The sequence below is a fragment of the Pelecanus crispus genome, chromosome 1, assembly GCF_030463565.1.
Source record: "Pelecanus crispus isolate bPelCri1 chromosome 1, bPelCri1.pri, whole genome shotgun sequence".
NCBI classification, from domain to species: domain Eukaryota; kingdom Metazoa; phylum Chordata; class Aves; order Pelecaniformes; family Pelecanidae; genus Pelecanus; species Pelecanus crispus.
Window position 1 is genome coordinate 137,114,758 of NC_134643.1, and position 24,422 is coordinate 137,139,179.

Genomic DNA, 24,422 nt, shown 5'->3' on the forward strand with positions numbered 1-24,422 from the left:
TTCTCATAGTTTTGGTTTTCTTTGCCTGCTGTGGGAGATAGGGTGATACCTTCTTATTTCTTGATTTTGTAAGCTTTTTAGTTTAATAGCTGTCTCGTTGGGCAAGTTGTCCATTTTTGCTGTTCTTTATTTGTAAGAAAACTGATAGTGATATGAAGGTGAGTACTGACCTGATCTTGGAGCTGTAAAAGCCTAACACTCTTGAGTTTTAAAGGATGCTATGAATATTACAGTTCCATGTCGTGTAAAGGGCAGGAGATACTCTTTTATTAGACTTGGGGATTTCTCCTGTTGTAAAATTACCTGTGGTGTAATATAGCGAACACTGTCTTTCCTAGCTGTCTTCTGTTTTGAGAGTTGATAGCTGGTTATTCATTACATCTATCTATTAGCAAATTAGGTTTGTCTTCTAAATAGCAAATAAAGAGAAACAAAGGGGTACCCTTACTGTTCTGTCAAAGCAGTGAAAATGTAAAGTTGCAAAATAGTAACAAATTAAGTAGGGGAATTTTTTTTTTTTTTTGGTCTTTAAAATGAGTATGGCCAAATTAAGAAATAATTTGCATATGTTGAATCTGTTGAACGTCGAATACTAAGAAAAACAATTGTTTCTATGCAGCATCATTCCACCTCTTTCTATACTGATACATTTTCAGGTAGTCTTCAGACAGTTTTTTAGCAAGATGGCTTTTCTTGTTCCTCATGTGTCGTTTTTTTCAAGATGTATGTTAATGGTGTACACCCTGAGCTTGAATAGGAAGATGTTAAAGATCTTGTGTTTTGAGACTTCTCCCACTTAAACAAGAAGCAAAATAATATTTCCCAGATTATTAAGTTCATGCTTTCTAATATCTTTTGTTTCAAAGGTTGCTGGTACACAGCTTTATGACTGGAGTCTTCAGGGATATATTGCTGTAGAATCTCTTTGGAAGGATAATCCTAAGAAGAAGAAATCTGCAAAAAAAAGTGATAAGGTAAGAAGTCTGAGGAACTTGATTTCTGAATTTACCACTGCCTTTACAGACAAAGAATATACAAACAATAGTGGGGTTTTTTCCACTGTGACTCAGCTTTTATTTCTGAAGACAAAGGTTTCATTCTGTCTTTCTAAGCTGTGGTAAAATATTAAGTTTATTTCAAGTTAAACTTTCAGAAATGCCGTTTGGAAGTTTTCTTTAGTATAATCAACTAAGTGTTTAATAGGAAGGCTGGGAGTATTGTGATTGGAATGCTAGGGATCAAGGCTCTTATAGTCTTGATTATTTAAAAAAACAAAGGTTTTTTTTTTAGTAATTTATTTTGACAAGCTCCATGTTTCAAAATCTGAAAAAACTTTTTTTTTATTAGATATTGCCTCTTTTAAAGAGAGACAGTAGAATCTTGTTTCCAATTTATTCCCTTTTTGTTTTTTTCCTTGGAATGTTCATGAATATTTGCTCTAACGTGATAATGTCATTGTGTGCTGCTCTATTAAACATTACTATCTAGTCATAAAACCAGCAGTTCATAGAGAGATGCAGTTCTTGGGGATTTAGTCACAGATAACTAGTTGTGTGGTTTAATACTTACAGCCCTGTTTTAGGAAACTTTGGTTTAATTGGTTCTCATCCAGAAGACTGCCAATAAAAATTGAATTTCTTTTGAATCTGCTTTGAACCAGACATCCTTGTGAGGTACCAAGCGCAGTCATTGCTGACAGTTTCTGCTTTCTGGATTTCCAATTGTTAAACACTGTATGAGGGGTCAGACTAACATTCACATATGTGAATTTTTTTTCTTTTCTTTTTTCTTTTTTTTGTTTTGTTAGAATAACATTCATCTTTATTTTTTGTTATGCGAGTCACTTTTTGTTTTCTGGTCTGGCATTACTGTTCTGATGTCTGCTTAGAGATGACAGAGCAAATGCTAACATAATGGCTTTGTTTTCCAGAGTTTGGTAAGCACTGAGGTTTCTTTAAAACATCATTTTTGAATTAACATTGCTAGTACAACTAAGTGAATGTTTGCATGCTTATTTTCAGTTTTAGAATGGAGCAGCTTTCCTCATTCCCCCTACAGAGCAGCCTTCCCTAATCCCCCTACAGACCATCACTGATACAGTACGATTTTCTTGTGTACTTCACCAGAGAAGGGAAGTCTTTTCTTCCAGCACTCCTGTGGTCCACGCTTATACAATACCACCATTTTAAGGCATGTGTGCCTTTAGTTACTTTAAATCTCAGTATCTCAGCCACCATGCTCTTCCATAGTTGATTTATAGTCATCAAAGTAGTTGTGCTATATTTAAGTCATATTATTCAGTGTACATGAATGAATTTATCCTTGGTTTTGAGTTAATGTTTGTTTTGGTATCTAACTGTTTGCTTATGTATGTGTGTTAAAGCAGTGTGTATTAAGACTTCATATTAGATTTTTAAAAATATACATAATAAGTATTATGTTTCTATATAAAACCACAGAATGGTTGAGGTTGGAAGGCACCTCTGGAGGTCATCTGGTCCAGCCCCCTGCTCAAGCAGGGCCACCTAGAGCTGGTTGCCCAGAACCATGTCCAGGCAGCTTTTGAATATCTTCAAGGATGGCGACTCCACAACCTCCATGGGCAACCTGTGCCAGGGCTCAGTCACTCTCACAGTAAAAAATGTGTTTCGTGATGTTCAGAGGGAACCTCCTGTGTTTCAGTTTGTGCCCATCGCCTCTGGTCCTGCCCCTGGGCACCACTGGAAGGAGCCTGGCTCTGTCCTCTGTGCCCCCTCCCTTCAGGTATTTACACGCACTGATGAGATCCCCCTGAGCCTTCTCTTCTCCAGGCTGGACAGTCCCAGCTCTCTCAGCCTGTCCTCACAGGAGATGTTCCAGTCCCTTCATCGTCTTTGTGACCCTTCACTGGCCTCCCTCCAGTATGTCCGTGTCTCTCGTATACTGGGGAGCCCAGAGCTGGACACAGTACTTAAACTTTGTCTGTGAAGTTGGTCAAGATGGTACACAACTGTAGTGAATTGTAGGGTTTTAGTTTTGTATGTCTATAATTGTTTGCTTCTACAAATTGCTTGATATTATTGTCCAGTAGAGCAGTATACAGTGAAATCATTATGTTAGAGCAAATACTCATATATAACACCCCCCCCAAAAAAAAAATCTGAAATGAGATCCTATTTTGCTCCTTCAAATGCATTTTGCGTTCTACAAAATGCTACCAAGTTTTCAAAATTGATTAATGATACCGGTTGAAGATTAACACTGACTAGTGAAGAAATGGGAACTTGTTTTAATGAACCATTACGTTATGTAATGTCTTGATCATAATTTATAACCTGCCTGAAGCTTCTGGAGTTAAGTATCTTGATGTTTTTGGTTTTTATCTACTAGACATTTCTGTTACCCCACAGAAGCAAGCAGTCTTTGTAGTTGTACCTCTCTGATACAGATAAGCAAACTGACTTCTAGGAAATCTATGTAGATGGCTCAGTGGACCAGAGTGTGAGAGACTGGAGAACTGTGTGTCTTGCTTAAATGTGTGCCAGAGAGAGCCTGTAAGGTTTTTAGGAAATTTTTTTAACTGCTACTTAAAGAAATAAAAGTTCAGGTGTGTAATGTAAAGCTTCTGTGGGTTTAAATTCCCTTCTAAACTCACTGCATCTTCAATTCCTGATTTCTAAACAGCTATGCTTGTTCTGTTGTTACAAACTGCTGCCCTAGCTGCAGACTGCTTCCCATCTCTTATTTTAGTTGTTTAATGTAGCCTGGCAAAACTAGCAGGTGATTTCAAAACAGCTTTGAACCGGCAGAAAGTTTTGGTCTTTTACTGTGGACCTCCTGATTGAGCCATAGCTCACAACTGTTAACAGTTCATACTAGGTTGACAATGATGTATGGCTTCTGGCTTGCTGTAAGCCAGAAGTCCTATCTGACCAGAACATGGTATTTTCAACCCAGAGGCCTAAGACGTAAGGGGGATAGCCACTGAGAGAGAGATGTTTTGGAGAGGCAATTGCATTTGAATAGACTGCAGGTATGGGACTGAGTTCCCTAGGTAGGTCTAGGTGTGGGACTAGTTCCAAACAAGCTGGGTTGGAGAAATGCTTGCGTGTCCTGTCAGTTGCTGAGTCTTATGAGAGTGGAAAGAGTCATCAGTGGATACTCGTCCTGTATCGACCCGAGGCGCTTCAGTAAATGCGCTTGTATAGCTCCCTGAATAAACAAAGGTTAGTTACTATACCTTTCCTAAAATCTAGGCTGCCAAAAAGTATCTCAAAAAAGTAGGCAACATTAAAATATTTCAAAAAGACAAACTGACAGCATCAGTAGAAATTAGCTGAGCTTTTTATTTTATTGTCCCAGGCTTTCAAAAAGAAACATGTGGTTGTTATTGGAAGGCAAAAACGTCTGAAGCTTTCATCTTATTATAAGGCTTATTCAAGCACTTGCTACCTCAGCAGAAAAACAAATGACATGCAAAATTGTGGAGACGACTAAGTAAACATGCTTCTTTCTCTTCCTCCTTGCAGAATCTTTAAATCACACCCCTTAGTTGCCAAAATATGTTATTTGCAGAAAAGAATGAAATGCCATTGAATGGTTTCCTCCTAAAGTTCATCTGATTGATCAGATATTGTTAGTGTTAGCTGTTGCCATTTAACTTCACGGATTAGGCAAGATACAAAAAACCTGTGACTTATGTGAAGAAGCACTATGTACTTGGTGAAATTGCCGGCATTTCAGATGCTCAGTGATCTCTTACCACTGGAGTATACAGCCTCCTTGTTTCTTTGTCCTCTGAAGTTGTTGAAGAGACGGTATTGTAACCCTGGTGTCTGGAGAAGCTGAGTAGCAGTTGTAAAAAGTCACATGCTTTTGAAGTCACTAGAATGTGGACTGAAAAGTATTTCTAGTGGAAGAAGTCTGCTCTGAAACTTCCTTTTGGTGAAGCACTATAAAATACATAGTTGAGAATTTGGAGCGGGGGAGGCTAGGGGTGGGTTTGGGGTTTTTTTGTTTAGTTTTTTTCTTCTTTTTTATCTTAAAGATAATTTTTATCTGTGTTATTCTGTTCTATCAGGATGTGGTCAGTCATGGTTAACAATGAAAACCTCTACCTTTTTTTATACATACAAGCACTAGTTATACTAGTGCAAAAAAGTACTTTTTGTTCATACAGGTGATTAGATCCACCAAATCAGTATCAACTTTTCCAGCAAAAGAATTTCTGTTACAAGTTGCATTTTTATTGGAGCTTTTACTGATACAGAAATGTCATGGAATAAAATAAATACTTCTAACTATCATGTACTAAAATTGGCAAAAGGTTCTAGGAGAGATTCTGGGATTTCTGTCTTAATTTGACAGCTGTGTGACAGAATTGGTTGGTTTTGTATATTTATTTCTTATTGTTGTACGAGGCAGCTAGATTCCTTAACTAGTGAAGGCAAATATAGATGTTATTCTTGAGTTGCTCTTCCAGCAGATGTAACCCATTTTGTGAAACCATGCCAGAGCAAAAGATGGGTTTTTTTGTTTGTTTTTGACATTCACTCTAGCATTTTTCTGTTGCTACACAAAGGATTCTTGCAAATAGTCAAGCAATATATGGGTGGCTCTTCTTGGCTTGTGTTAATTTGTTATGTTGTTCATAATTTGTTTGATAGTCATAGGTACCACAGCTGTGCATAACTTCATGTTTGTGCAGCAATATGTCATTAAAATAGATGTGGTATGTTAATTTTCTGAAGGTTTTATGAAACAAAAACCTGTGCCAAATTGAGGTCATATCAACTGAAATCTGAGTTCTGCCAAGAAAGATGAATTCCAGGACCTTCTGCTGCTACATTTCAAAACACTGTGGCTGGAGCCCCTCCATAGGGCAAGTCTGTCGGATAAGGTTTTGAATACACTGTTTACAGTATAGCATTCTTGTATCCTGAAGCTGGCTTATTGAAGGAGCCAGCTCTTCAGGATGTCCGGATGAAAGCCCTCTGCTAAAACTACACAAGTACCATAAGTAAAAATCAGTGTTCACGTTTTTCATTTCCAGAAGGGTGAAACATTTTCCTGTTAAGGGACAGTTATATAACTGCAGGAGCAGTTATTCGGCTTCTGTATACTTTATCTCGATATAAAGGGACAGCTTCTCTACTTCTTCCCCCAGGTAGAGGAGATAGTAGAAGAAATGTAACCATCTTGTTGGGCAGGCAGGAATATTTTAAGGGTTTTATCTTCTGAAAATCTTTTGCTTACTTGAGTGATCTTTACTCACAAGGAGTAATTCCACAAAAATTGGTGGAATTAGTGTTAACATTTATATTATCAGGTTGTAAATCCTTACGGGAAGCCGTAGTGAAATGGAAGATGTGTCCCTCAAAGCTTGTTTATCTTAGTTTGCAAAATTTGTAGAGAGTCATACCAACTTATGCTTTTACATAGTTTTTTGGAACAATGCATCTGAAACCCTTTTGAGTAGCCTTAGGAGGCATCAGACTTTAATTACTGGGGTTTTGCAATTGTGAAGGCCAATACCCTGCATTGCCTTCAGCTAGTCTTTGTGAGTAACTAGTCCCTCTGCTCTGACCAGTGATATCAGAGTACATGCAAGATCATCTTTTTCTACATTTATTTTCTTCTACACTTTTTTGCCTTCCAGTGCCTACAAAAGTGTTGAACTAGCTGAACTGTTAAGCCAGTGAATTGCAGCTTCTCTTTTTCCCTTGTCCACAGCAATCTCTGTTTAATACTGGCTGAGTTTATCAGCTTTAATACCTGTCCGTAGGTCAGGGGGACAGACGAACCATAGCAGCTTGAGGATTTTATTCAACAGCATAAACTTAAGGGCTGTGGTTTTCTATACAAAGGATTATAACTTCTTTACAGAAAACTGCTTAAAGATCAGTATTTCAGAGCCACAGTTCAATACATACCACCTGTAAGTTTCTAACAGTTGGGTCCTGTTTGTCAGTCAGCTCATTTAAGGTTTATTTTCATGAAATGCAGCCTTTTTGCCCCTCCTCTTCTGCCTCTGGTTTCGATACTTCCATAATTTGTGCTGTTGTATTGTGCTGTAGGGTTGTTAGCTCTCATACTATAATGACTTCATCTTCAGATGACAAGGGAATGTGTTACGGCACCAAGTCACTTAAACCCAGGTTTTGTTCCAGCCAGTGAGCTAATATGTACTGAAACACATAGAAAACCAGTTTTCTTCAGTTAGGTCTTGCTTTGTCTTGTCTTTATACCACTCAAAGACTTTCGCTGTATTTTCAGCTATTCTGGATTCTTTCTCTTCCCCCAACACTGAATTGGGCACCTGTTGTTTTTACTGAAGTGGCTGAAATGTGAAAAACCAGAACAGCGCTAGAACTCTAAAAACACCCTCCTTTTCAGGTCTTGTTCCTTTCTTCATATGTGTGCTCTTTCCCACTTTGGTCCAGTCAGTAATAAGACCTTAGAAAAAACTGTTTTGTTTTTCTTGCTGTCATTTGGTTGTTTAAACAGCTTCAGAGATTGAGAGAAACTCCTGCAGCTTATTGTTAGGTTTTCATTCCTGGCTGGTCTGTTGACAGAAGCCATCTGTGACTTACCAATACTAATATATATTACATATTTTTAACCTCTCTACATATTTATTACACATATAAAAATACATAAATATTACAAATATAGCTATATCTATATAGCTGTGTCTGGGTATTTTATTAATTGTTAGCTGGTGACAGAGTGCTTCCAAGTGCAAAGACTGCTCAGCTTTGGGTACTTGCTTCCTGCACTTGCTCGGAACAAGCATCAAGGAAATTGTGGACCTGGATTATCCTCACCTGGAAGCTCTGGTGGAAGTTGTGATGTCAGTGTGTTGACTGGGGACCTTTACCATAAGCATTGTGGATTATGACTGTAGCAAACCTTAAGTTGTGTTTTCAAGGAGAGGAGAGTTTTTAAGTCACTTGTGTTTTGAGGATCTTTTAAAACACAACATAAGCAGCTGAGAGAGCTGCTTTCTACACTAAATGCTTGTAAGACTTGTCTTGGGTAGCTTCTGAACAGACAAGCAAAAGTTTGGCCACCTGAACTAAAAGATAAACATCTACTTCTGACAGAAAATGCTGTTCCCTGTCATATGCTCTCCTTTTACAGTTTGGTAGTAAGAACAACAACAGAGTAAAACTTGTAAAAATTATTACTTCTTTTGGATTGGATCCTTAGTTTGGGCTGTGTTGAATTTAAATGTGTTAGAGGTAGGAAAGACAGAATCTACTCCACGAAAAGTTGAGCTTTTTAGGGCAACTTAAGAGTAATATTTTTAAAAGTGCTTCCTGTTTCTGAGAGAGTTAAGTTCAAGCTCAGCTAAAAATAAAAGATGGAGAATAAGTTATTGATTGACTAGGGGAGGATGAATAAGGTAAACCAGTGACGTTCTCTTTATTCTAAGCAATACATTGCAAACAAAAGAGGATAGAAGAAAAGGTAAATTATTAATCTGTGAGCCCAGATGAGCCTTTGTTTTTCTTTTGCAGGTGTGTGTTTTTTCTGGTGGCCAGACTACCTTTCAGGAATTTTCCATAAGCATAAGAGATATATACTTACCTTTGGAGTTACAATTTCTGAGGTTAGGTGCCAGTGTAAAAGGGCCTGGCCGTCTGCAAGACTTTCTCAGAGGGAGCAACAGAAACTAACTTCTGCATCAGACTAGGCTGTAATGTGAGAAAAAAGCCACCCCACATTTGTAGTTTTGACATTAGGCTACGTTGCTTTTTGGCATTTTTCTCTGTATGGAAGGAAAATTTTCACAGAAATAATTGCTTCTTTTGTGTGTGTGTTATTTCAAATTGAGGTCTCAATGTATCTCTGTTAGATACTGTGAGCTAAGTTGGGGCATCTTTTGATCACTCATGTACTGAAACCTTACAAAAAGCATTGTGTACAGTCCCCTTAGTTCCAAGATTATTTCCAATTTCAAATAATGATTTTTTAAATTTTTTTTTTTAAATCCCATGGAATTCCAATGTATTGAACACTTTGATACAAAAATTCGCGGATACTATTCTTCAAAGTCTGAACCTCTCCGTAAGGAGTCACATTCTTCGAAATATATGTCTCAGCAGATAACTAAAACTGAGTCAGGTATTGTCAGAGGTTTAGCCCTTTCAACTTTACTAATGAATGTGTTATGGAGATTTCTTATCAGTCGCCTTTCCGTTCAAACCGTCAGATGCGTAAGAATGCTGCAAAATATTTCCCCTTCTGCTGTGGGATAGAGCTCTGATGCGTGAACTCCTCTGGCCACCCACGTATATTACGGAGTGGTTGTGTTGAGCCAGAAAGTAGAAAGACTGTCTTGAAAATGTGCCTGGTTCTAATTATGAGAGGGCATCATGGCACAGAGGCGGCCTGTCTTCTGGGTCATTGATCTAAACACGTTTTTTGCTTCCAATCTGGTTTTGAGTGTGACTAGAGGACCTTGACGCTTTGTTGTAAAATTAGGTGTGTTTATGTCCTGTGCTAGCTCAAAGGACGGCCTTTTCTGGCTCCCCATATTACTGCTTGATCAGTCTCACTCAGGCTCGCTATTTACATAGTGGTCACATACAGTGGGTGGAGGTAAAAGAACTTCTTAATTCCTATTTCAGCAAACAAGTTTGTGTGAGGAATGACAGTTTAGCGGTGGATTGGCTTGAATTAAATAACTTGGGCTCAATAGATCTAGTGGTGAGATCTACTGAACTCACAGAAACAAAGAAACTGAGCAAGACCCCTGTCTTCCTGTACGTTTGTGTGTCTGTGTGTGTGTTGCTTTGGGTTTTTTCCTTCTTTCGGGCGGGGGAGGGTGGGGGTTGGGGGAAGCTTACCTAGATCGTATTTGCTTTTTACAAGTTAAAACAAGAGAGTGGAAAAACAGAGAACTCTCTGTGAACAACTTATTTTTAGTTCATTTGTTCGGGATTGAGTAATCCCTGAGACGAGGCATTGTGAGTCAGATTATTCATTATATTGTAGTAAAATGTCGTAACTTACAAGATCCTGTACAGGGAATTATGGTGTAGATCATTATTTTGAAATGGGTGTGGTTTGTGGATGTGATTTCCTACACTATGAAATATCTGGGGTAGTGATCAAAACAAAATGGGTTTTTAAAAGAAAGAATTACCTTTTAAAGGCCTTGCATCTTGCTAGACATATTTTGAATAAGAAATTTAAGAATTATCTTCATAGATGAATCTTGATGTATTGAGTCCCTGTCTCCAGTGCAGCATATGCAGGGTCTCGTTGACTCGGCGCTTTATTCATAGTGTTTAATTTGTGCTGGGACATAAATCTGACCCATCCTGTGAAATGTTTATGTTTGCCAGTCTCTTCTGGCTTCTTTTGTTACATTTGCCATTACATTTAAGTCATATTGGTAAAAATATCTTTTTAGAATAAAAAAAATGCCATTTAATTTTCATGTGTAGAATTTAAGACAAATTGAGGTTGGGTGCAACCTCTGATCATTTCATCAAACCCCCTGTTCAAAGCAGAGACAGCTTTGAAGTTAGATTTGGTGGCTCAGGCCTTGTGCAGTCAAGTTCTGAATATTTCCAACAATGGAGATTCAAATGTTGTATGGAAAACCTGTTCCAGTGCTCGATCAGTGATATGTGTTTTTCTTTTTTCCCCTTAGATCTAATAGAAATTTGCCATGCTTCTGTGTCCTTTGCTCTGTGTCTTTTTGGTGTGAACCTCTGAGAACAGTCTGGCTCTTCCAAATATGTAAATGCCCATTAAGGAACTGTGGATAGCCATTAGGTTCCCCCTTTGTCTGGTCTTCTTCAGACTGAACAGATCCACATCTCTCAGCCTGTCCTTGTGTGTCATGTGCTTCGGTCCCCTAGCCACGTGTGTGGCCCTTTAAGTATTTTTTTTATTGATACCTATTTAAAACTATAATCAAATGCCTGTTTGTTATAGCATACTTGGCAAATAGATAGACGAGACGCTCTAACAAGCCTCTCTTCGTTCTTTGATGTCTACCATTTATTTCGGGGAAAGTGTGAGAACATTCTCTCAAAGGATATGTACTAAAAGAGACCTATTGTATGAATCCGCACAGAATTCAGAGAATGCAAAATAGCAACTACTCTGTGGGAACTCATCCTCTGTTATTAGTGCAGGCAAAATGAGTCAATTAAAGCATTTCTGTTGAACTACGTGTTCTTTCAAATCCTTTAATTGCTCAGCTAACTACAGGAAGACTAAAATCTAGGAACCGTTTGGGAGAAGATAATATACTGAATTAGTCTCATCAACCACTTGATTTTGCAAGAAGTTTTTGTTTCAGCTTTTGAAGAGGGCTTCTGTTCTAGCAAAAACGTTAATCATGGATTGCCTCAGTTGAAATTTTGTGCAATTTTGTGAAATTTTTCCCTCCTCAAGGGTGATGCAAATGATGACAAGCCCCTGGAAATCCATGCTGCTTCAAATGAAGAGCAAGCCCAGAAGTAGAACACCAGATCACTTGGCATCAAACAGGTAAAGGATAAAGACTGGTAACAGTATGTGGCTACAGCAGCAAAATAACCTGGAAAAGCTGAACATTTGCAAGTTTGACTTGCAGTTACCTTCTTCATAATGATAAAGAGGGGAAGAGAGGTAATAATTTGATTCATCTTAACATTTCTCAAGAATATGCGTGCTCCTTAACACTATTTAACTTATCTAAATTCTTCATTTTTAGAGCACAGCAAGTAAATGTATGTCTCCTCCAAAGGTTCCGAGTTAATTTAGCAAGGCCTTGTTAATGTATTGGGTATTTTTTCCTTCTTTCCTTCCCATTTCTGCCCCCGCCCCCTGTACCACAAACCTCTTTGCCTTCTTTGTCACACCTGCGCAGGTATGAAGGAAGGGAGAGAAACGCCTTTCCTACTGATAACGTTTTCTCTAAAGATCTGTCAATGCCAGGGTACGGCGTTATCTTACAGCCTGTAACAGTCCACGATGTGCCTGACCATTCATGTTGATGCGCCTCCCTAATGAGACATGCTTCATCAGTTGGGAACGAATGATGGAGGAAGTAGAGGCAGCATTTCCCAGTGCTCTGAGCCAGAAACCCGAGTTGAGATGCCACTTTTGTTTCTGACTTGGCCACTGGGCTGCTTTCTGAACTCAAGCAAGTCCTGTGATTGTTACAGTTTCTAGAAAAGGAAAACGAAACCACCTTCTCAACTTTTTTAAGATGGTTCAATTTCATAGGACAAAAATTGCTCTGTATTTGAGGCTTATTATTGCTAGTGATAATATAATTGGACGTAATTTACTACAAAATCAGATGTCTACTCTGCTATCAGTTGATAAAGGATGTCTTTTCTGAATGTGTTTTCTAGTTGCTTGTCTTTGCCCTATATTATTTTCACATTGTGTTAAAGACTTACTGTTCATCAGAAAGTAATCCTAGCATTGTCGGGACTCCTCATTATGTTTGTATGCAGTGTTCCATTTAGCAGTAAAATTGTTCTTTTCCTAACTGCCAACTGTGTAAATAGAGTCTGGATTTAGAAAACTCCACCAATTTTTTTCTTCCGTGCGTCATCACTAGTCGCAAATGTTTGCAGATATGATGGAACACATGCATCTGCTGAGCAACGGTTTTCCACTGTTACACAGTCAGCTTTAAAAGCAAAACTAGTTTCTAATGTTGTATTTCCCTTAATGTGTTTTTAATTGCTATAGCTAATTCTCACAAGGGCAAAAAGGTATGTTGGCTGGCTGATTTATGAGTGCATTAGTTTTTCCTTCAGCCATATGAATATACAGTCTTTAAGAATACGTGTTTTCCAAGTATTTTATAAAATAGCCCTGTAAAATAAAAATTAAAAAAAAAATAGAACAGTTTTGTTTTGAGTAAAGATACCCAGGAGAACCAAGAAGAAGAAAAGCTTTTCTAAAATTCACTAAAACACTGTGCTTATTGTGAACTAGGACAGAGCTACTAAATGATAAAAAGCCAGGAAAATTGAACTTTTGTTTATGTGTGTGGGACATTGTGCAAATATCAAGGCTCATTACAAACAGAAACCCATAAATACCTTTTATTTTCTTTTAGCATTTCTTACTATGTGAATATAATTTCTGGTCAGTCATTATTCACTTTTTGAAATGCTTTTTGCTTAAGGCACATTTTCTTTTTAAGGGGGCGTGGGTGGAAGGAAAGGAGCAAAGCTGTCAGGAAAACTTATACTGAAGTTGGTATCCAGACCCTTTGTCCTTGGGATTTTAATCATAAATATACTCATGTTACATAAGTAAGTTTTGAGGAAAACCTCACTAACAGCTGGTGCCCCAGATGTTCTACTGTCTTTCTTTTTAAAGAGTTAAGATAATTGCTCAGGTGCTTAAGGTACCTGGGTGCTGCTGGTTTTGAAGTCTGCTTGTTTTGCCACGTTTCTGGAGGAGGTACATAAATGGAACTGCTAGATTTTTGACCTAGAGCAGCCAGATGGTTGAAAGTTCAATTCAGTATCAATTTTCGGCTGTTGTGTGGGGGTGGCAATTTGTTACTTCTGCTTGAAATCAAATCCAGTTATTTAAATCCATACCCAAGTCCAGATGTTTTGTTGGGTTTGGGTGATCCCAAAGGTTGGAGAACGCTGCTGTGATCTTTGAAAAGATGTATTTGTTTATTCCAAACGAGATCAGTCCTGAAAGTGTCACTGTATTTTCAGCTGTTGGCAATATTCCTAGTTGAATCTGGTTACTAAAATGAATACAGTCTCATTTCCCTCATAAAGATTTGCCACAGCATGGGTCTCTGAACTGTGAATGATCAGCCAAGGACAAAATCACTTCGGGTTGGAGACAGTAACATATTTCTCCATTCCAAAGAACAGCAGCATTGCACCTCCTTTATTATAGTATGTTTGTCATCAATAATTATATGCAAACTACAGTTCAAACCACATCCCATTGTGGGAGAAGCAAGCTTTAATTTTATCCAGCTGTTGTGCTGAAGAGTTGCGCGGAAGTCACATGGCTTTGTGTTTTTCTGTGAAGATAGCGTATCTCATTTTCACTCTGTTCAGGTTCTGTATTTATGTAATTCCATTTCTTCAAGTTAAATTACCCTAGCTTTACACCAGAGTAAGCGAGGTTAGGAAAAAATGCAACCGATGGGAATTAAAGAGAAGTCTCTTTGAGAAAGTTGGTTTATTACACAAGATTCCAGTTGGTGTTTTGTGGCTGTGAAGTGTTCTTTCTCTTTTATATTTCCACACAGTTCAACTATAGGAATCGAGTTCTCTAGAGCAGACATAATCATTAATGCTCTTATGTCAGCAATATGAAGCGTTAAATCTTTGTACTAGAAGTAAATTGGTATTGAGAATTTTCTTTGATGTGGCAGGTTGATCAAAATCTATTTGAGGAACAAAGTTGTAATTGCACTTTGACAATGGAAAGAAAAGGCTTATGATATTTAATTCTGCTTTCTCCTCCCTCTCCCCCTTATCCTCTGTCCCCTTTCCTTGGTTATAGGTGGACAAAAAGTACAGATATGAGCAACATTTCCCAAGAAAAAGAGGAAAACTGTCTGAATCCATTTTGATTTTGAATGTGACTAATCTGCCTTCTGCCTCAGGAGAGAAAGACTGATGGTGTGCTGCTTGGGCTTCTGGTATGGAATCTGTGAAAGGACACTATGTATTTTGGGTCAGTCTTGAGACCTTGTCCTCAGTTCTGCAGTGGGACTCAAGTCTGCCCATCTTGTCCCATTGCAGGATCAGCATTGCAAGTAGCAAGTCTCAAAATTCCTCAGTCTCTTGTTATTATTTATATATAAAATAAAATTCCAGTTACACAAAATGGTCCTGGTTTTTTTCCCTCCTCTTACCTTCTTTAAACTCATGTATGTGACACTTGCACAATCCATGAAAGGTTCTCGAGATGCTGTTGACAATGCCTGTATTTTTAACAGTGAGGACAAGCTTAAAGTAGCATGGTGTTTTGGCTAACGTTAGCTAATAGAATTAGGAATGAGAACAATTACAGTGACTCTTGTGTTTTGTCTGAGTCTTACCCTCCTTTCTTTACAAATCTTCTGCCTCATCAGTGCCAGCAGGAGGTATATAATGAAGCATCTGTGAGTTCCTGTCTAGTAGATGGATGGGAATGGAGCTGTTAATGTTTGTTCTTGTTTTTGCTTGAATGCACAGCGCAATGGGAACCAGAACGTTGTGGTGGTGGGAACCAGCTATAGAATAACTTCGCTGTTTCCTTATTCCCAGCTAGGGGCGGGGAGGAAAAAGTGAAGTGATGGGAAATGCAAAAGGATTTCCAGCATTTTGAAATCTTTGCACAATAAAACCCTTTCATCATTTGTTGCCATTTCCATGAGTGTCTCTTTTTGGGCACGGTGCTTCACAAGTTACTGTAATCCAAGTAGCTCAGAGCATTTAAAGCTCTATTGGTGGGTCTTAAATGTTCCTAAATTAATCAGTGAATATGAGGACTGGGGGAAGGATGGAATTAAATGTCTGTTTGTATGATGTTAACTTTCTACAAAGAACAGGGAAGAAAATACAAAGTAAATCGTATTCAAAATGTTTTTAAACATCTTTGTTACTGCTTGGCTAGGTATTCTGGCTGAGTGTATTCCACAGACTTTTAGAGAAAAACAAACAGACCTTGGCAATGACTGGTATTCACCAGCCTGTGTGGGTATTATAAAACAGGCCAACTCTTTTTTAATATAGGCATAAGGCATGTGGTTGCCTCAGGCAGAAAAACAGTATCTCCCAACATATTCAGTGTATGTTTTTATGATCGTTTCAGGCTGGTTAAGATGGGTGTTGATTTAGCAAAGGGAGCAGAGTTCTTGTGTGGGGTTTGGGGGAGGTGTGTGTGTGTGTTTTGTTTTCTGCTTTAGCTTCTCCAACGTAGTTTGAACAGGCTTGGGAGGATCAAAGTAGTGTTTTTGTCAATAGTGGAAAGGAAAATTGGGAAATACCGGTTATAGCTGTAACTGCTCTGTTACACCACTCTTGCAATACAGGCATAGATCTGTTTCTTCCCTTAAAGATAGGCTTACACTTACGTGTTGTCATAACCTAGAGAAAATTATTACCATTGAGTTAGGAATACAGATTTAGATGCCTGTATTTTTTTCAGTAATATCTGGCATATGCCACATTGGCATTTAAGAACATAATTATTTTCACCCCTGGACTCCACCGAGATGTGCTTTCCTCATTCTCCTCTTTGATGCAGTTGTTAGCTGTTCTGTTTCTTTTTACTGCCTGTGAGAGAAGTGAAGCTTTTCATGTCCAGTCTGTGTCATTAGCTAATCCTCATTCAAACACAACAGCTTTTATTCTTTATTTGTTTACATATGTATGTGTTTGTTTAAAAAATCCTGGGTTAAATAAGTATCACTTGACTTAAATGCTTTTTGCTTGATCACATCTTCATACTGCATATTTACACTACTGCTTAAAAATGTCCCACATGATTGACATCAAAACAGAGTGCTTTTAGCCAGCAGGAAATGACTGCCTTGGAGCACCTGCATACACACATGGTGAGGAGATGGTTCCAAAGTGTGAGCAAGATAGCCTAACTGAAATCTTTTCCTTATGTCTTCTGGTTTTTTACAAGTACAGGAAATGGAAAAAAAAAAAAAAGTTTCGTGCTGGTAAGAGTGCAAGAGATTGCAAACATTCAACTTACTTGGCACAGACTTTCCTGATGAGGAACCGGAGAGCAGTCGACCACTGTTCATATATATATATGTACGTATATACACATACACAGATGCATGGAACTAATTTGTGCACGCATGTGTTGTCTTTTGCCAGACTTTGCCTGTAGGTATTGCAACATAAGCTGAAAATGGCATATTCCCCACCCAAATTTCACGTCAACAGTTTGGTCATCCTTCCACTTGAAGCCTTTCGGCTTGGTAACTGGAGTCTGTGCAACTGAGGAAATAGTGTTCTCATCTCAGCATCCTCAGCCATAGTGGCTGTTAGCAGATACGTTGGGGCCAGGTTGCAGTGCTGTCTCCTAAAAACATGATCTTTAATTTCTGCAGCATGTGAAAATTGTAGAACTGGAGATCATCAGGTTGGCCTGTGCAGCCCTCGATGGTGGGATGACAATTCCTGTAGGTAGTGTGTTAAGTCATCTGAATAAAAGTGGACAGCATAGGCTCTCCTTTTGCTAGAAAGAGCATCACCAACCTGCAATAATCATGTGAGCCCAGTGTCCTGGTTTCGGCTGGGGTAGAGTTAATTTTCTTCCTAGTAGCAGGCATAGTGCTGTGGTTTGGATTTAGGATGAGAAGAATGTTGATAACACGCTGATGGTTTAGTTGTTGCTAAGTACTGCTTATGCTAGTCAAGGACTTTTCAGCTTCCCATGCTCTGCCAGGCGCACAAGAAAGTGGGAGGGGGCACAGCCAGAAGGGTTGATCCAAACTGACCAAAGGGCTATTCCATACCATATGACGTCATGCTCAGTATAGAAACTGGGGGGAGTTGGCCGGGGGGGCCGCGATCACTGCTTGGGGATGGGCTGAGCATCAGTCAGTGGGTGGTGAGCAGTTGCATCACTTGTTTTTTCCTGGGTTTTGTTTCTCTGTTGTTGTTCTCCTTTTCATTACAATTTTTATTACTAGTTTTATTACTATTACTTTATTTCAGTTATTAACTGTTCTTATCTCAACCCACAAGTTTTCTTCCTTTTGCCTTTCTGCTTCTCTCCCCATCCCACCGGGGGGGACGGTGAGCGAGCGACTCTGGGGTGCTTGGTTGCTGGCTGGGGCTAAACCACAACACCCAGGTAAATATGCACAATCTTGCAGCCTTGAATAAAAACACAGTATTTTGCCACAAGTGTTCATTGCAATTAATCTGGGTTAGACTCGGTAGAAGGCCCCAGACACAGACTTCTTAGCAGAGGTTGTAACTGAAATATTTTTGAGCATTCTTCATTGCATCTGTTACCTTCAAAGAGAGCTGTAACTGCAGTGCAATAAAGAGCAAGACTGATACGGAGGGAATTGTATTTTAGACCTAGAGAAAATAATGCCCTGGGAGTTGAAGCAGCTTACCTACTGCTCTGTTCATTAGCCCTGGCAGAAAAATCTCAGTGTGAGCACATTTGCTTCAGAACAAATATGAGCTCCTGCAGCATGTGTGTCTTTTCCCCTTTTTTTTGTTTTGTAAAGGTTTTTTTTTTTTTTCATACCGTCCCATAAATCCCAAGCTCCTTGTAAAGCCAGTTTTATCATAATAAACTGCTATTGACAAGGAGCGTTTTGGCTCTTCAGGCGTGCTGGGGAGGCCTGCATAACTTCTCGCTGGACCTTCCTGGATGTAGCATCTCAAAGCAGGGTCAGTGATTGCACCTGGATGGCCTGGCAGCTGGCTAGGGCAACCCCACTGCGGAGTGTTTTCAACAGGTACAAAAGCTTCTTGTTTACAAGGAAAACCTTTGATAACAATATCTTAACTACAAAGTGGAAGATGTTTTAGCAGAAAAAAAGATGTTTCTAATTGTGTAAAACCCCCTGTCCTCTTAAGTCTGTACCATTAGCTGGTTCTGCTGGGTTTTGACTGTGCATGGTTCTTAAACTGACTGGAGCCGACAGCTTTCTCAAGGTCTCTCTGGAAGCAACGTTGGTATATTGATGCAATTGTGTCGTTTCCTCCTGTTTCACGTCAGTGAAGTTCATTACTGGCCATCTCTGGTTAAAGACCAAAGTCTGGTCTGGACTTTCATCTTGTCTTGAAGTTCATGGATTCCACCAGAATGTGGTTCTCACGGCCATGTTTTCAAGCTGGTGTTACTGGTAGCCATTGCATTGGTGTTGAAAGGTGGAGAAATCAAAGATGGGCTCGGGACGTCTCACAGCTGGTTACCAATCTTCCTCTAAAAATTCCTTTCTGCATGGGAAATGGAGCTACGGTGCCTGCACCAGAGTAAGCTGTCAGGCTCTCTTGCCTCCTGGCCTCTTTTTTTTCAAGTGCGCTTAAAGGTCTGAATCTACCAACTAACACGCAAAGCCAGTCAGCCGTGTGGGCCACGTCCAGCTGTGGCGGGTAAGCTGGGTGCGATGCTCCATCGCCAAGCCCAGTTACTGAGGCATGATCTTGTTATTGGTAAGCTTTGCTGGGTCTTCTGGAGAGGAACATAGGTCCTGGGTGACCTGCTACTGGGAATAGCCGTGCAGCAGCCTGAACTGCCCTTGGAATCATGATCGCAGAGTCTTTGTGCCCACCGTGAAAATAGCAGTGGGGGCAATGGGACAGCCTGGTCCGGGAACTTCTCGTTTTGTTTATAGTGTGAATATAAGCCTGCACAAGACTCAAGAACTTAGTTTGATAGAGACTAAAGCTAAAGGATGTGCTTTATGTGTAGTCTGAGCATCCAGATCTTGGTCAGCAACACTAACCTAAAGTTTGTAAGACAGTCCCATGAAGTAACAAGATGGGTCGCTTGCTACACACTTTTTGGCAGAGAGGGCAGATGTTGTGTCGGGAAGGCTGTTGGTGTCCTCTACTGCTTGGGCTCATCAGTCCTACCCGAGGAAGGTGGCCTGCAGCCCTGAGACCGCTCTGCAGAGGAGTGCTGGAGGGCTGCATGTGAGCACCTCGTCTTGCCTCAGGGGCTTGCTCAGCATGCATTTTAAGGTAGTCGTGAGATCAGCAACGGCGAGCCTGAATATAATAACCTCAAGAGGAGAACCTCATTTCTTCCTTCTTTGGCCATTATGGTGTGAAGGCTCCAGGACCACACCACCTCCCGTACCGAAATCTTTCAAAATCTGGTATTATGTGTCCCACTGCATCCGAATCTCCCAACACCGAGTCTTAACCTGAAGTACCTTCACTCAACTCCAGGGCGCAGCACCTGTGGCTTTGATGAAGTACTCTCTGTCTTTGAACTGAAAATGAGCCACATCCAGCGCTTGGCCGGGAGTGCTGAGGTGCCCTGCGAGCCCCCTGTGCCCCCGCTCTGCAGGCAGCCGGCCCCAGAGGCAGAGGAGGAAGGAAGGACGCCCCGAGCAGAGGCGTGCGGTGATGCTCCCTCCGTGCCGGCTCACGGCTTTACCTGAGGGGCGTAGAAAAGCTCGCTTATTTTCCCAGCGATGGCGGGGGACGCTGAAGCGTCAGGCCAGAAAAGTCTTTGTGGCTGTACGCACGCACCAGCTAGGAGTCGTAGGCAGGCAGCTGCAGAGGCAGACCTTGCCACCACAGTTTTAGCCCCTTTACTTTCTTTTTTTGTTGTTAAAAATCGTGTACAGGAACACACAGAGTTAGCGCATCAACTCGCAGTGAAAGAAAAGGGATTCTTCCCTTCCCCCCATCCCCTGCCCTAGATTAAGTTCACAAACGTCCTCTCTGTAAATTTAGCAAGCTTCAGACTCACTTCCTTTTGTGAAGAGACCTGAAAGAGCCATTTCCTGATTCGTACAGCGCTCTTGTATGCGCCCACTAAGTGCTCATTCATGCCGTGAATCATAAAGGTAACCTCCGTTCAAAGTGCCGATACTTCGATACTTCGGCGTTGTGCAAAAAGAAGAGTTTTGTTATTCAGCGCAGCACGCTGAGGTCATCTTTGCATTTACCCGGGAGCCTTGCCAGTGGGTTTTTTGATCTTCTGTCTTAAAAGCATCGTTTACAAACCGCCCGAAAGCAAACGGGCTGGTAAAAGCACCAAAGCCAGCCCAAAGGAATATGCTTACTATGGTGTGCCAGGCTTGACGCATTCTACGTATCCTGCCAGGGACGAGGAGTGGCATCAGGAGCTGGGAGTGAGTCGCCCTCGGCACGGTGCCAGGCACGGTGCTTACGCAGCAGCCTCGCTGGCAAGCCCGGGCAGGCTGGGCGCAAGCCTTTGTACACCAGACTGAATGAAGATGCTGGAGAAAACTCGGCTGGCTACCAGCAGCGGAGGACCTACTTTCCTGTCTGCGGTCTGGTGGGAGGTCAGCGAGGCGCCGTCTGTTGCGTGTATCTCTTCCGTGCTCGCCTTCACGTTCATCTGACGATGAAAAAGATGAGCTGTTACTGGCTGGTGGAAGAAGGCAACGGGCATCTGCTCGGCTCTCCCCCATCTCTGCCAGGAGAGAGAGTGAGCCAATTCAGACATAATATTGGAGTCCTCTGCCGTTTAGTAGCTTTTGTGCAGCATCCAGCTGTATGAGGACATGTCCCTGGGGCCAAACGACCTTTGGCTGTACTTTTGCCTGGATGGAGTAAGAGCGGTATGATCTATCCTTGCACAAGAGAGCAAAATGCACAGATGCTAAAATCAGCAACCGTGTTTTGACCAAGAAGAAAACAGTAAAGGGGAAGAAGTCTTAGCTTGTGGAAAAAAGAGGCGATTCAATGTAAATATGAGCACATCCTCTTTTACTACCGTGACCCTTCTCAAACTCTTTAAAAAGCCAGACATTTACTGGTTGCTTTTTAGCATATTGTTTTTACACTATTTTTCTATTTGTAGATGATGTTAGCCTGTTAAGAAGACCCTCCTGTTTGAGGAATGTTAGAGGAGCGGTGGTGTAAAAACACCCTCAGCCCTGGGCTAGCCGGTGACTCACACCCAAAAGTAACAGAACGATGGGAGCAAAAAAGCCGGGTGATTTTAGGGTCCCAGTGGGTAAGCTAAGGTGTAACATAGATGTGCAGAACTTGTTACCATACCTCAGGCTGCAAGTTTCTGATCTAGGAACATGCTGTGCTCGGAGCCTGATTTTTGTCCTGGAAGGCTACAGGGTTAACTACCGTGAATAAACTCGGGGCCATCAATCGTGAGTAAACTGCCATAAATAAAAACATAACCATTAAGGAGGTGTGAAGTGGTAATTTTAATTGGTAATCCTGCGGGATTTCCCGTATGTTCATATTTTCCTTGCGGAGTAAAAGGCGCAAGGGGAACAGTTTTATCTGCACAGGAGTTCTCCCTTCTTCCCCTGCAGCTGGAAGACTGCTCTGCCCGCGGGAAGGCTGAGGAGCACCGTGTGAACCACCCGGCTCGCCTGCCAGCCCTGGAGGGGTGCTCCTGGAGCGCAGGGGAGCTCAACACTGTCCCTCCCAACTGGAAAAGTCCCGCATCTGTGGGAACTCAACCCTGGGGTCCCTAGGCAGAAGATTCTGTAATGTTTCCATATTGATTGTTGACTTAATTTCTGCGCCCAACTTGTTTCCTCTCACCTTTATCCTCTTGTTGCGTTTGTGACCTCTGTCTCTGGTGGACTTTCTCAGCTTTGCCTGGAGTGCCTCCCTGGCCCAGGCGCCCCGCTGAGGTCTTCCCAACATTTTTCTCTTGCCTTGGTAATTTTCTTGAGGAATTCTGACACCTCAACGCCCCTGCTTTCAAGGTTTCTCATTTATGGATTCCTCTAGCTCCTTCTCATGTATGGTTACCGCTAGCAGCTTTTATTACTGTTTTTGAGACAGTGTTTCCTTAAAACCTGGTTAATTATTATTTTGAGAGCTGGAGAACAATAAGCTCACTCTTTTTTTTTTTAAATATAATTTATTTTAAACGTCAAGGTTTTGAGCCAGGTTAATTTTTAGCGGTGATGGCTGTGCTGGTCCCATGGCCTCATCTGACCCAGTACGGGGGGCCTCGGCTCTGCGCCGGCATGTCTGGAGGGCTCCTGGTGCCCCCCAAGCCACTATTCCTAAACACACGGTGCAGGGGGCCGTGGCGCGTCACCCAGTGCCAACGTGGGTGCGCGCAGGTTGTCTCCCCGTGCTGGCACAGCCGCAGCCTCTCCTCCTCCTTCTCCACACTGCAGATCTGGGCGGCTGTCCCTAAAAAGCCTGGCAGCAGCAGCTTTGCAGTGCTTTTGGCACCGTGCAGCCAAAAACCATCTGAAAGGGTGTTAGAGCATGCCTTGCATAAAAGGGATGTGTACGAAGGATACGAGTATTTATTTATGAAGAGATTGGTGTTGCATTTGTTTTTCTAATGCTGTTTCCTGCTTGTGTGAAGGCAGTTATGGGGGACAGCCGGCCTGACGGGGGGGACGTGGTGACACCCGTGGGCAGGTGAGCTCCTTGGACCTGACCTTCCCTCCGTGCTGAGTGCAGGGACGAGGGCGATGACAAACCAGGGAAAAAAGAAACATCAGTGCAAGGGAGAGCAGAAGTGTGCGATGTGATTGGAAAGGACGCAGTGAAAACATGCAGAGGTATGTGTGTATATATATATATAGCATATGCATGCTATGGTAGATTGTTTTGTATGTGTGCTCTCCGTTCTTGACTTTCTACCCCCACTAGTAAGGACTGCTTTCCCACCTCTCCTTTCTCCCCTTTACTCTTCCCAGCTCGGCAGGACAGTTTGGAAGGGTACCGCACTCCTCCCCAGGTTAAAGCTTAAGGGATATTTTTGTGGGCAACTTCCAGCTGTCTAAGAGGAAAACTTGTATCTCTGGGATGCACAAGGCTGGCGATGGGCAGGTGCCCAGCGACACCCCAGCCCTGATTTCACTCAAGGTGTTACAGTAGCCCTCTAAGTCTTGTTATAATCACTTTTTCCTAATGTACCCTTGTAGTTGCAAGGGGTCTTTATGTTATTTGTTTTGTGGTAGGGCACAGTGGAGGCTGTGTGCCTATTTGCATGCAGAGGAGAAACCCTGCCTGCTAATAAATCTAGGAGAGTTTTTCTCCCATCCTTAGGTGGGATTTATTTTTTACTAGAAATAGCAGTTCTTCAACAGTATATTGATAACAAGCGTGGCAATTAGATCAAGTTTTAACTGTTGAAAGGGAATGCTCAAAGACACATTTCATGCTGACTTTTCTTTTGATTGTTCTAGGTAATATATTCTGTAAACATTTTGACATTTAAACATTTTGACTTCAGGAGAAAGAAATTAATATGAGATCTTTAAAAAATTTGTGGAGAACAACTTGCTTATAGTAAGGTGTACAGAAGAGCTGCTTGCTTCTCCTGGGATGGAGATTTAGCCATTGATTTATTCATCTGATCTATTTAGTTTGTCCTAAAGGGAAAAAAAAAAAAAGAAGAGATAAGCGTACAGCAAAAAAGAAACTATCTGGGCTTCTTCAAGTATGCCTGTGCAATTACAGTGCCCTAATTCTCTTTATAGATCAACAAGTTTGAGCCATTGATTATCTTACTGAAAACAAAAGTAGACACCCTGAAGTAATATATCATGAGATAATCCCAGTCCGGCGGTGGTTTTGGATTAAAAAATGTTATTAAACGCTTTGCTGGGAAGTGTGCCAGATGTTTTTCCTGGTGCATGCTTGAAGGTTACAGCTGCATCTCGTAACCTTTTAGGAGCCACAGCAGAGGCGAGGACTTCCTGCTGAGCGCCGCGTCGTCGCCTGGGCACTGTTCGCCGTCAGGTGAGTCAGTGACGTGAGGGGTTGTCGAAGGGCAGGAAAGATAAAGGACGGATAAAACCGTGTCGCGGAGCCTTT

General features: G+C 41.2%; 1 protein-coding gene across 3 annotated transcripts in view; it reads left to right on the forward strand.

Moving 5' to 3' along the window:
- Positions 1-15,264, forward strand: part of APOO (apolipoprotein O) — a 34,315-nt gene extending 19,051 nt beyond the window's left edge. The window contains exons 7-9 of one of the 3 annotated variants that reach the window (XM_075728001.1): positions 867-974; positions 11,398-11,493; positions 14,491-15,264. In XM_075728001.1, coding sequence (XP_075584116.1) covers positions 867-974; positions 11,398-11,466 — 177 coding nt within the window. In that variant the 3' untranslated portion in view covers positions 11,467-11,493; positions 14,491-15,264. The other 2 variants (XM_075728010.1, XM_075728017.1) reach the window with 2 other exon arrangements.
- The last annotated feature ends 9,158 nt before the right edge of the window (positions 15,265-24,422 follow it).